The sequence below is a fragment of the Nelumbo nucifera genome, chromosome 1, assembly GCF_055504915.1.
Source record: "Nelumbo nucifera cultivar China Antique chromosome 1, China Antique-T2T, whole genome shotgun sequence".
Lineage (NCBI taxonomy): Eukaryota > Viridiplantae > Streptophyta > Magnoliopsida > Proteales > Nelumbonaceae > Nelumbo > Nelumbo nucifera.
Genome location: NC_142649.1, coordinates 106,470,553 through 106,480,896, shown reverse-complemented (window position 1 = coordinate 106,480,896; position 10,344 = coordinate 106,470,553). Strand labels below are relative to the sequence as shown.

General features: G+C 37.6%; 1 protein-coding gene across 2 annotated transcripts; it reads left to right on the top strand.

Annotated features, from left to right (window-relative positions):
- LOC104606012 (uncharacterized) lies at positions 1-6,744 on the top strand. Of its 2 annotated transcripts, none has more exons than XM_010271019.3 (6): positions 1-858; positions 984-1,107; positions 1,236-1,407; positions 1,933-1,969; positions 2,087-2,345; positions 6,352-6,744. In XM_010271019.3, exons 1-6 carry the CDS (start codon positions 676-678, stop codon positions 6,411-6,413), a joined length of 837 nt encoding a protein of 278 aa, XP_010269321.1. In that variant the 5' UTR covers positions 1-675; the 3' UTR covers positions 6,414-6,744. The 2 variants fall into 2 exon arrangements, with proteins under 2 accessions (XP_010269321.1, XP_010269319.1); XM_010271017.3 differs by having other exon boundaries at positions 176-858; positions 1,227-1,407.
- Positions 6,745-10,344: the final 3,600 nt, after the last annotated feature.

Sequence of the window (10,344 nt, the reverse complement as noted above, 5' to 3'; positions counted from 1 at the left end):
ATCCATGAGAGTAATGGGTGATGTGGTTCTTATGAAGTTAAGAACTGGACAAAAGAAATAGATGTGCAGAAGAGGATGAGGAGAGAGAGAGAGAGAAGAACGAACCGATGAAAAAATAGTAGTGGCCAGTGGGGGGGCGGGGCTATATTAATGCGGAGACAGGGAGGACAGACGCGAGTGCGTAGTTGTGCAGCTGTCATGAGACATCCAAACGACCCCCTCTCAGAGACAGCAAATAAGCGTTTGCAGTTGTCGGACCTCCTTTTCCTTCAACTCAATTTCCATCACCCCTTTTCCTTTCTTTCCTTTCTCTTTCTCTCCATTTAATTAAACTTGAAAGTTCAAACCTCTGCTCTTCTGTTAGGATCGAGATCGAACTTCAAGCATCAACAACTCAAACATCCTTATCAGTACGCCACAACCAACACCATCAGTAACAACAATTCTGTTTCGTTTGGGTGTCTCAATGTTGGCTTCTTTGTCAAAGAGGTGAAATGGAGAGAGAGACAACCAAAGAAGAAAAAGAGGTGGAAGAGAAGAAGCGACTCAATCTCTGTGAACTACTCCACAAGGAATATATCGAGAAGAGAGGGAGAGAAAGCGAGGAAGAAGAAGAGAAGAATTCATGCATGAAGGGAAAGGCCCAATTTTTGTTGTTTTAATGTTTTAGAGATCATGGCTTACCAGCACTATCGATCCCAATTCGGAGATACCACATTTAGGAAGGTGTTTGTAGGTGGGTTAGCCTGGGAGACGCAAACAGAAGAGATGAGAAGTTACTTCCAACAATTTGGAGAGATTCTTGAAGCAGTTATCATCACCGACAAGAGCACCGGCAGGTCCAAAGGATACGGCTTTGTGAGTCCTTCCTTTCTCTTATTCAGACAGGACACATTGTCGTCCTTCTTCTTCTTCTTCTTCAGTCAATGATTTGAGTTTGTAGCTTCTCTATAAAAAATGAAATAAAAGCGATGATGGGGCAGGTGACATTTCGTGATCCGGAGTCGGCGAGGAGGGCTTGTATTGATCCTAACCCTGTGATCGATGGGAGAAGGACCAATTGCAACATTGCTTCTTTTCGTCGCCCTCGAATCTCCCCACCCAGAGGTAGTTTCTGATTATGGTTGTTATTGACTACTTGTTATCTTCTTTATTATTATTATTATTTTTTAACTACTATATATTTCTTTTTAACGAGGAGGAGGGGTGGGGTGTTTACTGTTTAGTTTATACAGCGAGAAATCAAGGAGGAAGTCCCTACCATGGAGGCAGACCTTTGGGTGAATCGTCCTACAACAGAGCTGCAGCAGCGCTACTGTCTCCTCTCCCACCGCCACCACCACCACTGCCGCCTCCGCCTCCACCGCCCCTACCCCCTCCCCCTCCGGTTATATATCCTTCGTACGGGTGAGTTTCTTATATATACGAACGCTACCAAAATAACAGCTTCCCCATACACTCTGATGGATGTGAAAGATAGCTTCTAGTGCATAGTGAGAGTATGGGCCATGAGTGGGGACTGGCCTGGGGAACCAGGTAGTAATTTTCGAGAGAGAAATTCTTGAGTTGTTTTGGCATGAGGTATATTTCCGGCGGCCTCACGTGAGACTGACTCCAGATAATCGCTGCTTTGGAACAAGTGATGGGACCCACCAGTCAATTTATTCCAATCGGACAGTCACCAGATGCGGCCTCACGTGGTGGCTGGCCGGCCTGGGAGAAGGACAATTATATCAAGTTACCCAGATTAGGCCAAACTGGTGTTTTCCCCAATCTTTTCTGTTCTATTTGGGTGAGGATAAGACAGAGAAAAGAATTTAATATATGGGGCTCGGTTGGAATCTTTTTGGTGAATTGATGTAACATACATCCAAGCTGGCTTACAGTCTCGATCAAGAAAGCTCTAATTTGATAGGTTTAATGAATTTGCAGGTACTCTACCTACACAGCGGATTACGGATACCATCAAGTTAGTATTCCTTGAGGCATCATATGATGCTTAATTTAATTTATGATTTTAGTTTTCTTTTTTAATTCATTGATTAAGATTTGGTTAAGAAAGGATTAAATGGTGAACACTGGACAGAGCATGTACCACCCACAGTACTACCATCAAATGTACGGGACGTCGCCGTCGACCATCGGTCCATCGTACTACTACGGGTATGCTGTGCAGGCCAGCAGGGAAACTCCTTTTTCAGGACCCCAGGGACCCTCCTATCTCCACTACCCTGCACAGGGACAGGGGGACGGATCCTTCGCCACCACCCCCACCATTTTTCCACCGCCGCCACCACCACCACCACAGTTACTGCGGAGGCCAACCCAACCCACTTCAACGGCCGGTGAGTAACCAACTAATAACCACCTTTCTTTGCTTGGATGTTGTGCGTAGCCAATGACTCAGTGAGTCACAAGGCCAAGCCTGACCACCGGACCACGTGACATGAGCCCTCTCTCAACTCAGGCTATGTATGACGACTATGACCTAGGAAAACTGATGCCAGAGAGGCAGAAGGAGAAATATAAGGGAGTACTTAGGCTAAATATGCTATGGTATTATGGAGTCTGAGTCGTTGTGATCACACATTCACAGTCAGTCATTCTACTCCAGCAGTAGACCATAAAAGCGGATTATGTGCTTACTTTATTCAAATCTCACTCCTCCCGAGTCCCGACGCAAAGACCAATTATTCACAAGAGTAAAAAAAAGAAAATGAAAGTAGAGGATTACTGCTTTCAGTACATACTATTTTACTCAAATTAAAACTCTTGTTCATATTTATTAGGATAAAATACCAAAATCTCCCTGAGATTTCTAACAATCATAAAAACTTTTCTTTTTTATAGTTTTATTTTAACAGATACCTCTCCTAAATTTTTGAGAAATTTGACAAAAATCTTCTTTCCGTCACATTTTCAGTGGAAAAACGTTAGACTGATGCACCAGTTTTTTTCCAAATACTCATTTTACTATTTTATAAAGTATTTTACATACAAAAATACTAAAATAACCCTGTTTTAACTCCACAAAAACGTTAAAAGATGACCGTTAAAGGTGGTTTTTGTCAAATTAAAATAGGATTATTTCAGTAATTTTGTATGTAAAATAATTTATAAAATGGTAGAATGAGAATTTGGAAAAAAAAACTGATGTATCAGTCTAACGTTTTCTGTTTGGGAAGATGACGAAATGGAGGTTTTTGTCAAGTTTCTCAAAAGTTCAAGGGAGGTATTTATTAAAATGAAATTATAGGGGAAGTTTTTATGATTTTCAGAAACTTCAAGGGAAGTTTTCTTATTTTACCCTATTTATTAAATATGTAAACGAGACAAACATAGAATGACTATGATAGAATGAGGAGAATAGCTTAGTATAAAACTAGTGACAAACCCTATGATGTGCACGAGTAGAGAACAAAATTTAAATGACATCAAAATATTAAAAATAAAAAAATAATTAAAATTAGAGGGGGAAGAGGGAGAATGAGAGAAGGGGAGCCATTGTCCCCCTTACTATTGGGTGAGCAAATGGGTAGGTTTTATTTAGGGATAGAAAAGGATCAGATCAAATTTGAATCAAGATATATCCGAATATGATATGATACTATTAAGAGTAGGTCCGATCAGATCTTTGGATCTGATCGGATCTTGCTATGGATTTGAATTTGAATCCAATGAGAAAGCCGGATATTTGAATCGGATTTGATCTGAAATATTTTTTAATTAAGAAATTATTAAAAAAATAAAATATAATAATTTAAATAAAAAAACAAAAAATACAAGTATCTTTTAACTATTTTCATCATAGGTTTTTTGTAAAAAATAAATAATATAACAAATTTACAGAAATGCAATATAAATAATATACTTATAAATAAATAAATAACATATATCTGCATTATATATATTTATAAATAAATAAAAAACACACACTTCCCCCAAAAGAATAGGTTTTAGGTTCCACCTTGGAACTGAATTGAACTATGGTTACCCTTACCCCCTATGCCACAGAATCTCCATTTGTGGGTGGCTCTGTTTGGAGGAGAACCCAATTTATTGACTACATGATCAAGTTGGAGGGCTCCCTATTTGATATGCGATTAAGATGAGTCTTGATCCGCTGCACTTTTTCCCTTGCATTTTCTTTCAACCATTGACAAGCAGTGTTTTTAAAATCGGACCGGAAAAACCAGGAATCAATCACCTTCCATTGCATCTTAAAATCACATTTTGGCCAAAAACCATTGATTTGGTCAGCAAACCACTGACTCGGGTGGTTGAACCGTCAATTCAGACAATAGTTTTTAGCTTTTTTTATTATTTTAATTTTTTTTATTTCTTTTGTTAGAACAAGCCATGCATTCAGACCGGATGGTCAGATCATTCAACCCAGGAACTGGACCTAGTTCGGTTCCCTGTCAATCCGATTTTAAAAACCTTGGCGACAAGTGTCCCATTATATTTGTTTTTTCATGTATGTGGATACCTGTCACTGACCGAATGGAAGTAGAGGCAATTAACTACATATATGATTCCAGCACGTGGTGTAAATTTATTGGGTTGCATTACAGGTGTCAATTGAACAGGATTTGGTCCAGCCTGATCCAATTCAATGTGAGTCCACTTACAAATGGACTAGATCAAATCTAATATAAAACAAATCCATTCCAATCTATTAAAATGTAAATGGACCGGATTGGGTCTAGTCCAAACCAAATGAAAATATAAAAAATTATACAAAAAAACAGAACATATAAAAAATTACAAAAATATATTAAAATGAAGAAAATCTAAAAATTACAAAAATATATTGAAAAAGCACTTTTGTAAAAGTTTTTTTCATAAAAGTACTTTGATAAAAGTACTTTAATAAAAGTTCTTTCGTAGAAGTGTTTTTATAAAAGTAATTTTGTAAAATTATTTTTATAAAAGCAAGCGTTTTCGTAGAAGTGCATTTATAAAAGTACTTTCGTAAAACTGTTTTTGTAAGTGTTTTCGTAAAAGTTCTTTCATAAAAGTACTTTCGTAAAAGTGCTTATATAGAAGTACTTCCATAAAAGTGCTTTTGTAAAAGTGTTTTATAAAAGTATTTCTACAAAAGTGCTTTCGTAAAATTACGTTTGTAAAGTGTTTTTATAAAATTGTTTCTGTAAAAATGCTTTCGTAAAAGTAATTTTCATAAAATTACTTTTACAAAAGTGCTTTTGTAAAAGTGCTTTCGTAAAAGTACTTCCAGAAAAAGTGATATTTTGCTGGCTTCAGTTTTGATCGGTTTCAAATTGAACAAGGGTTTGACCTTATGATCGGATTATTGGAAATTTGGTTTAGGTCCAATTCAGACTAATAACAATATAAACCAATTTATTTTAGATTGGTCCAATCCAATAATTATAATGAACTGTCCAAATCCAATTTGATAAGATTTCAATCAGATCCAATCCAAAACCGGTCATTGACACCCCTAGGTTGCATAGTATAATAAATGTTACATTGACAAAATCATACAATTTGGGCAACACCACCTCAATTCACAGTACTTATTTCTGCCATGCGAAGAGATATCAAAACTTAAAAGCAACTTGGTCTGTTTGTCGCAAAGAGAAAGAGAAAGGAAACCTTTAGACATGCAATGCCTTTAATTTATGCAATCCACCTCAGTCCTATGTCCCACTTAACATTGAAGAACTATTTTGACTATGCAACAAGTTGTCTTGGCTGACCATTTATCCCTAGTTGTCTAAGTTGAAGATTCCTGGGTTGTTTTCATTTCTTCTTTACACTTATTATTATAAAAATAGCAGCCCGTGCTAATATATTATATATAAAACCTAAATATGAATCCGGATCTGCTTGTCAAACCAACCTTATAACACGTATTAGTCATATTTGGAACATCTTTCATACTAATGTGTTTTTTTTCAAGGAAGATGTTCTCAATACATTGTGGGATGTTTTGTAAAACCTGAGGTGTGTTCTGTGATAAATAAATCTCCATTTCCTAAATATTTAATCTTTTGTAATAAGTTATTTCCTTTTTATAAAATTATTTGCTTAATTATGAGGAGAATCGTATATGTACCTGATTCAACTCCTTATTATTTATAGGATTGGATCTTCATGAACCATAATTCAATTTCAACCTGAATCTCACGCACATAAAGAGCTATATATTATTAACAGGGGCTGAGATAGTCCAAGCTCTACTATGCTTGGATCAAGCCTGCAAGTGTCATTTGTGCTACTTGAATCTATGGCAAATCTTATTATCATGAGTTCAAGTTCGTCTTTCTTTTTGTTTTTGTTTATATATTCATGCTAACAGCAATCAGTACTGGTTTATTTCATCAGAATCGCAGAATACCCAACAGGCCGCACAAGCTTCATCGGCGACAGAAGTTAGGGGTCCCTAGCTCGGTGAGTCGGCAAACCCAAGGGAATAACTCATGAAGATGTATACATATGGGTTGGTATAGGTGTTCAAATTGTATAACCTTGACAAAGCTTCCGTTTCTTATTTCTTATCTCACCACATATTCATTTTTTCCCTTCTGTCCAATGTGGAATTGAACAAAGCTGCATCAGTGCCCCAAGCCCGAGTTGTGTCTCGATTTTTTCCCCACATTTGGGTTCTATTTATTTTTCAATTTTCGCCCAAGCCATCTTTCACATATGTACGCAGGGGAGAAGGAAAGGTAGAATCCTCAATAAGGAGAATTTCGTACTGCTAATATTTCAAAACTATGTCTCATTCTTCCTTCTGTGTTTCTACTTTATATACCAAGTTATAAATATTTGCACAAATTGCATCTAACCAAGTGATACTACTACTTCATGGGTCCTGGTTTTGTCATTTCCTCTCTTCAAACCATGGTTTTTAAAACAGGACTGGATCGGATGGTCAGACCGAAAAAATTAGGAATTGGTCAGGTGATCGGTTTTGTTTTACCCTAAAATTATTATTTTTCCAAAAACTATTGATTTGGTCAGTAAATCATTAATTGGACAGTTGAATCGTTCAAATCATTTAACGGTTTGATCTTTTTTTTTAATTTTTTTATTTTTATTATCAAAATGGGCCACTTATTCAATTCGAACCAAAAACCGGACCCCTAACCGGTTTATTGTCCGACTCCATTTTAAAAACCGTGCTTGATACAAAATAAAAAATACTATATGCACATATATATATATATATATATATATATATATATATATATATATATATATAGATATATTCAGGAATTCGCTTGTCCAATTCGGTAGCCTAACTGTGAAAGTTTAAAAGTTAAAACAGCGGAACGTGAAATTTCATTCAAACCGTGGTTTCTCTTTCAAGTTTCAACACCGCCCAAATCCTCAATCCATAATACACCCTAATAACTTCGATTTTTTACATGAGGATGAAATGCGGGTTTCAACTTCGACTAGCTGGTTATATTTAAAATTCAAACACGGGAGTATTGATCCGGATACATTACAATATGGGTGTAAGTTGGTCTGGATGGGCCGATTTTAAGTTCATTTCAGGCCCAACCTTAAGAATTGGGCTTAAGATTTAAATCCCAGGTCAAGTCTAATCTGTTCAAGTTAAGCCTGTATTAAAATTTGATGTACTTGAATAAAGTTCAGGCCTGGGCCGATTTTAATTATTCAATCATCCCACATTAAAATTTAACACACCTAATATATATATATATATATATATATATTTGTTTATTTATTTATCTAAGCATGCATTCAATATGTTTGCATACATATATTTACATAAATATATATGTACAGATGGAGCTCCAGTTAATCAATCAGCCCACACTAAATTTTAACATAAATAAATATGTTTATATGAGCATATATGAACATACATGCAAATAAGGTATCTATATGAATGTATATAGTTGGTCAGGCTCTGGTTTCTGAAGAAGTAAGCCCAAATCCAGCCTAAAAATTAAGAAAGTCCGAACTTTTGGATCAATGCGAGCCCGAAGACCCAATTAGCAAGTTTGGGAATCGGGATGGGATTTTGGACCAGCCCATCCGGAACCATCCAGCTCAGCCTGGCTTGGAAAGAAGATCGGGCTACACAAGCCTAAAATAGTTCTATTGCAGCATATTGCTTCCTACTAAACCTCTATATAGAGAATGCCGTGGATCCTACTCTAGCTTTAGCTCTAAAATAGTATTGCTAGCTTCTTGGAACTTAGTAAGTTGTTTTATATTCTTCAACCACAAATCAAATCTGCTTTAGTTTCCGTATCTACATAGAAAAACATACAACCAGACATAGCTTAAGGTTATGTTCGGTTTGATGGAAAAAATAAGGAAAAGAAGGGAAAAATATGAAAACTTACACAAGATTTATAAAGGTTTTCTTATCTTTTCATTCCTTATCCTACTTTTTCCTTCAAACCAAACACATCTTAAGGTTTTCAAATACTTGAAAATGAAATTTGACATTAGTGTGGGTTCCATTCTACAAAAATTAATATTTAGATAATGATGGTATGATAGTGGTGGATGAGCCACCCTTTGCATTACTCAATTAAACAACTGATCTATTATTATTCAATTGGACTACTTATCAGCTTTTCACAGCCAACGTGGCCTATATCACTCCTACTGATGCTACGTTTCTTCATTCCTCTACTGATATAAAGGAATGCTATACGACTGAGCATTAATTGCATATACATCGATTACTTCCTATATATAAAAACCCCGCCACCCGCATCCTCTTCAGAGTTCAGACTTAAAAAAGACGTACAACCCATATAAAACATTCAAAATTTTATACGGTGGATGTTAAAGCCACCTAAAACATTCAAAAATTTTGATTAAAACAAAGTGGCGTGGACCTATCATCCACCGTTAAAAGCTATTGTACCTAAGTTTTTCAGATTGCAAATGGATCAATTTTATGCTAAGGGTAAATTTCTTAACCTACCCTTATTACTGTTTATCTAATTGATTAATTCTATCTCTACTCTTTATATATTGTCTTAGATTACTTCTAAATTTTCTTACATTTGAGACGTATAAATTTTTAAAACCTAATATTACTCTCCGTCTCTCTTCTTCTGTAAGTTGAGTAAGAATCACCACCTACAGGAGTGTTATGGTTTCTGCTAATTCTTTGCCCATGATTCCACACAAGAAATTCGTATTGATGGTGTGTGATCTGGAAGCTTTTAGCTGGGAGGTTACTTGGACACTGGTCGCTACGCGAGTTACCTTTGACTGCCAAAAGGCAGATCAGAGAACTTGGGAGGCTAACCCGGTGAGGTCGCTTCGATGCTTAACTTAGTATTGTTGTCTAGTGGCGAGCTGAATGCTTGAATACAAATAGCTAGTGAACAAGTAATAGTGCATACCTTGTGCTATGGGGGCCAATGCCCTCATATAGTTGGGCTGCCGTGAGCCTCACGAAACCTTTCCGAGATCCTCAGCCAAGCAATAGAAGTCCGTCCTGCTCTGGAAGATGGATAACGTGTTGGCCAATAAACCTCAACGTGTCCACCCGAATCGGGCGGGATGAGGATAAGACCTACGGATGTGCGGCATTATCCCAAAAGGCTCGGAGGCAACTGACAGGCTTCTAGAACTTGCTACGTGTCACCTTGGAAAATATGGGCATCTGGGATATCCTGTCCTTGGGGCGATCCGAGGTGACAGGGACACCCAAGATGACCGATTTGCCGAGGTGGTCGGAAGCGCTGAGTCATCACTTGGCTGGCAAATTTCGTCCACATGTCCTCTGTTTATCAGGTCAGGCCAAATCACCCCTCATCAATTGCCCCCCACTCCTCGTGCATGGGTCATGATTTGATGCGAGGAATTCATGACGAGCTGAGGTGGATTTGGCCTTGGCCGACCTGGCGGTTTGACCTCAGTGACCCGTCTGGCTCGACTAGGAAGTCAGATCACGTATCAGGAATGCGCACTCAACTGATTTCAGCCTCGGGAAGAGTGTAGCTGGTTTTCATGGGAAACGTCAGATCATTTTGATCTTGCCCGTCCAAAATCGACTACAGTAGCTATAAATAGGGACTATGGGGTCTCCATTTTTTCACCGTGATTTGTGTGTTTGTGATCTGAGCTTGTGTGTCCGCTTCTAGGTTGGTGTCACCTGTTCTTCTCCTTCGAAGTCATCTTCTCTTCTCTCCGATCTAGGTAAGTTTCCTTCATTCTTACTCTTTTTCCTTCCATTACAATGTCGAGTGTCAGCACTGGTAGTCTGCTAGATGCCAGTAGAGAGTCAAGTGGGACTGAGGTGGACTCCTCGGGCCAAGAAATAGAGTCTGGTCCTGCTAAGGTGGGCACCTCGGAACATGGCTCTGAGCCTAG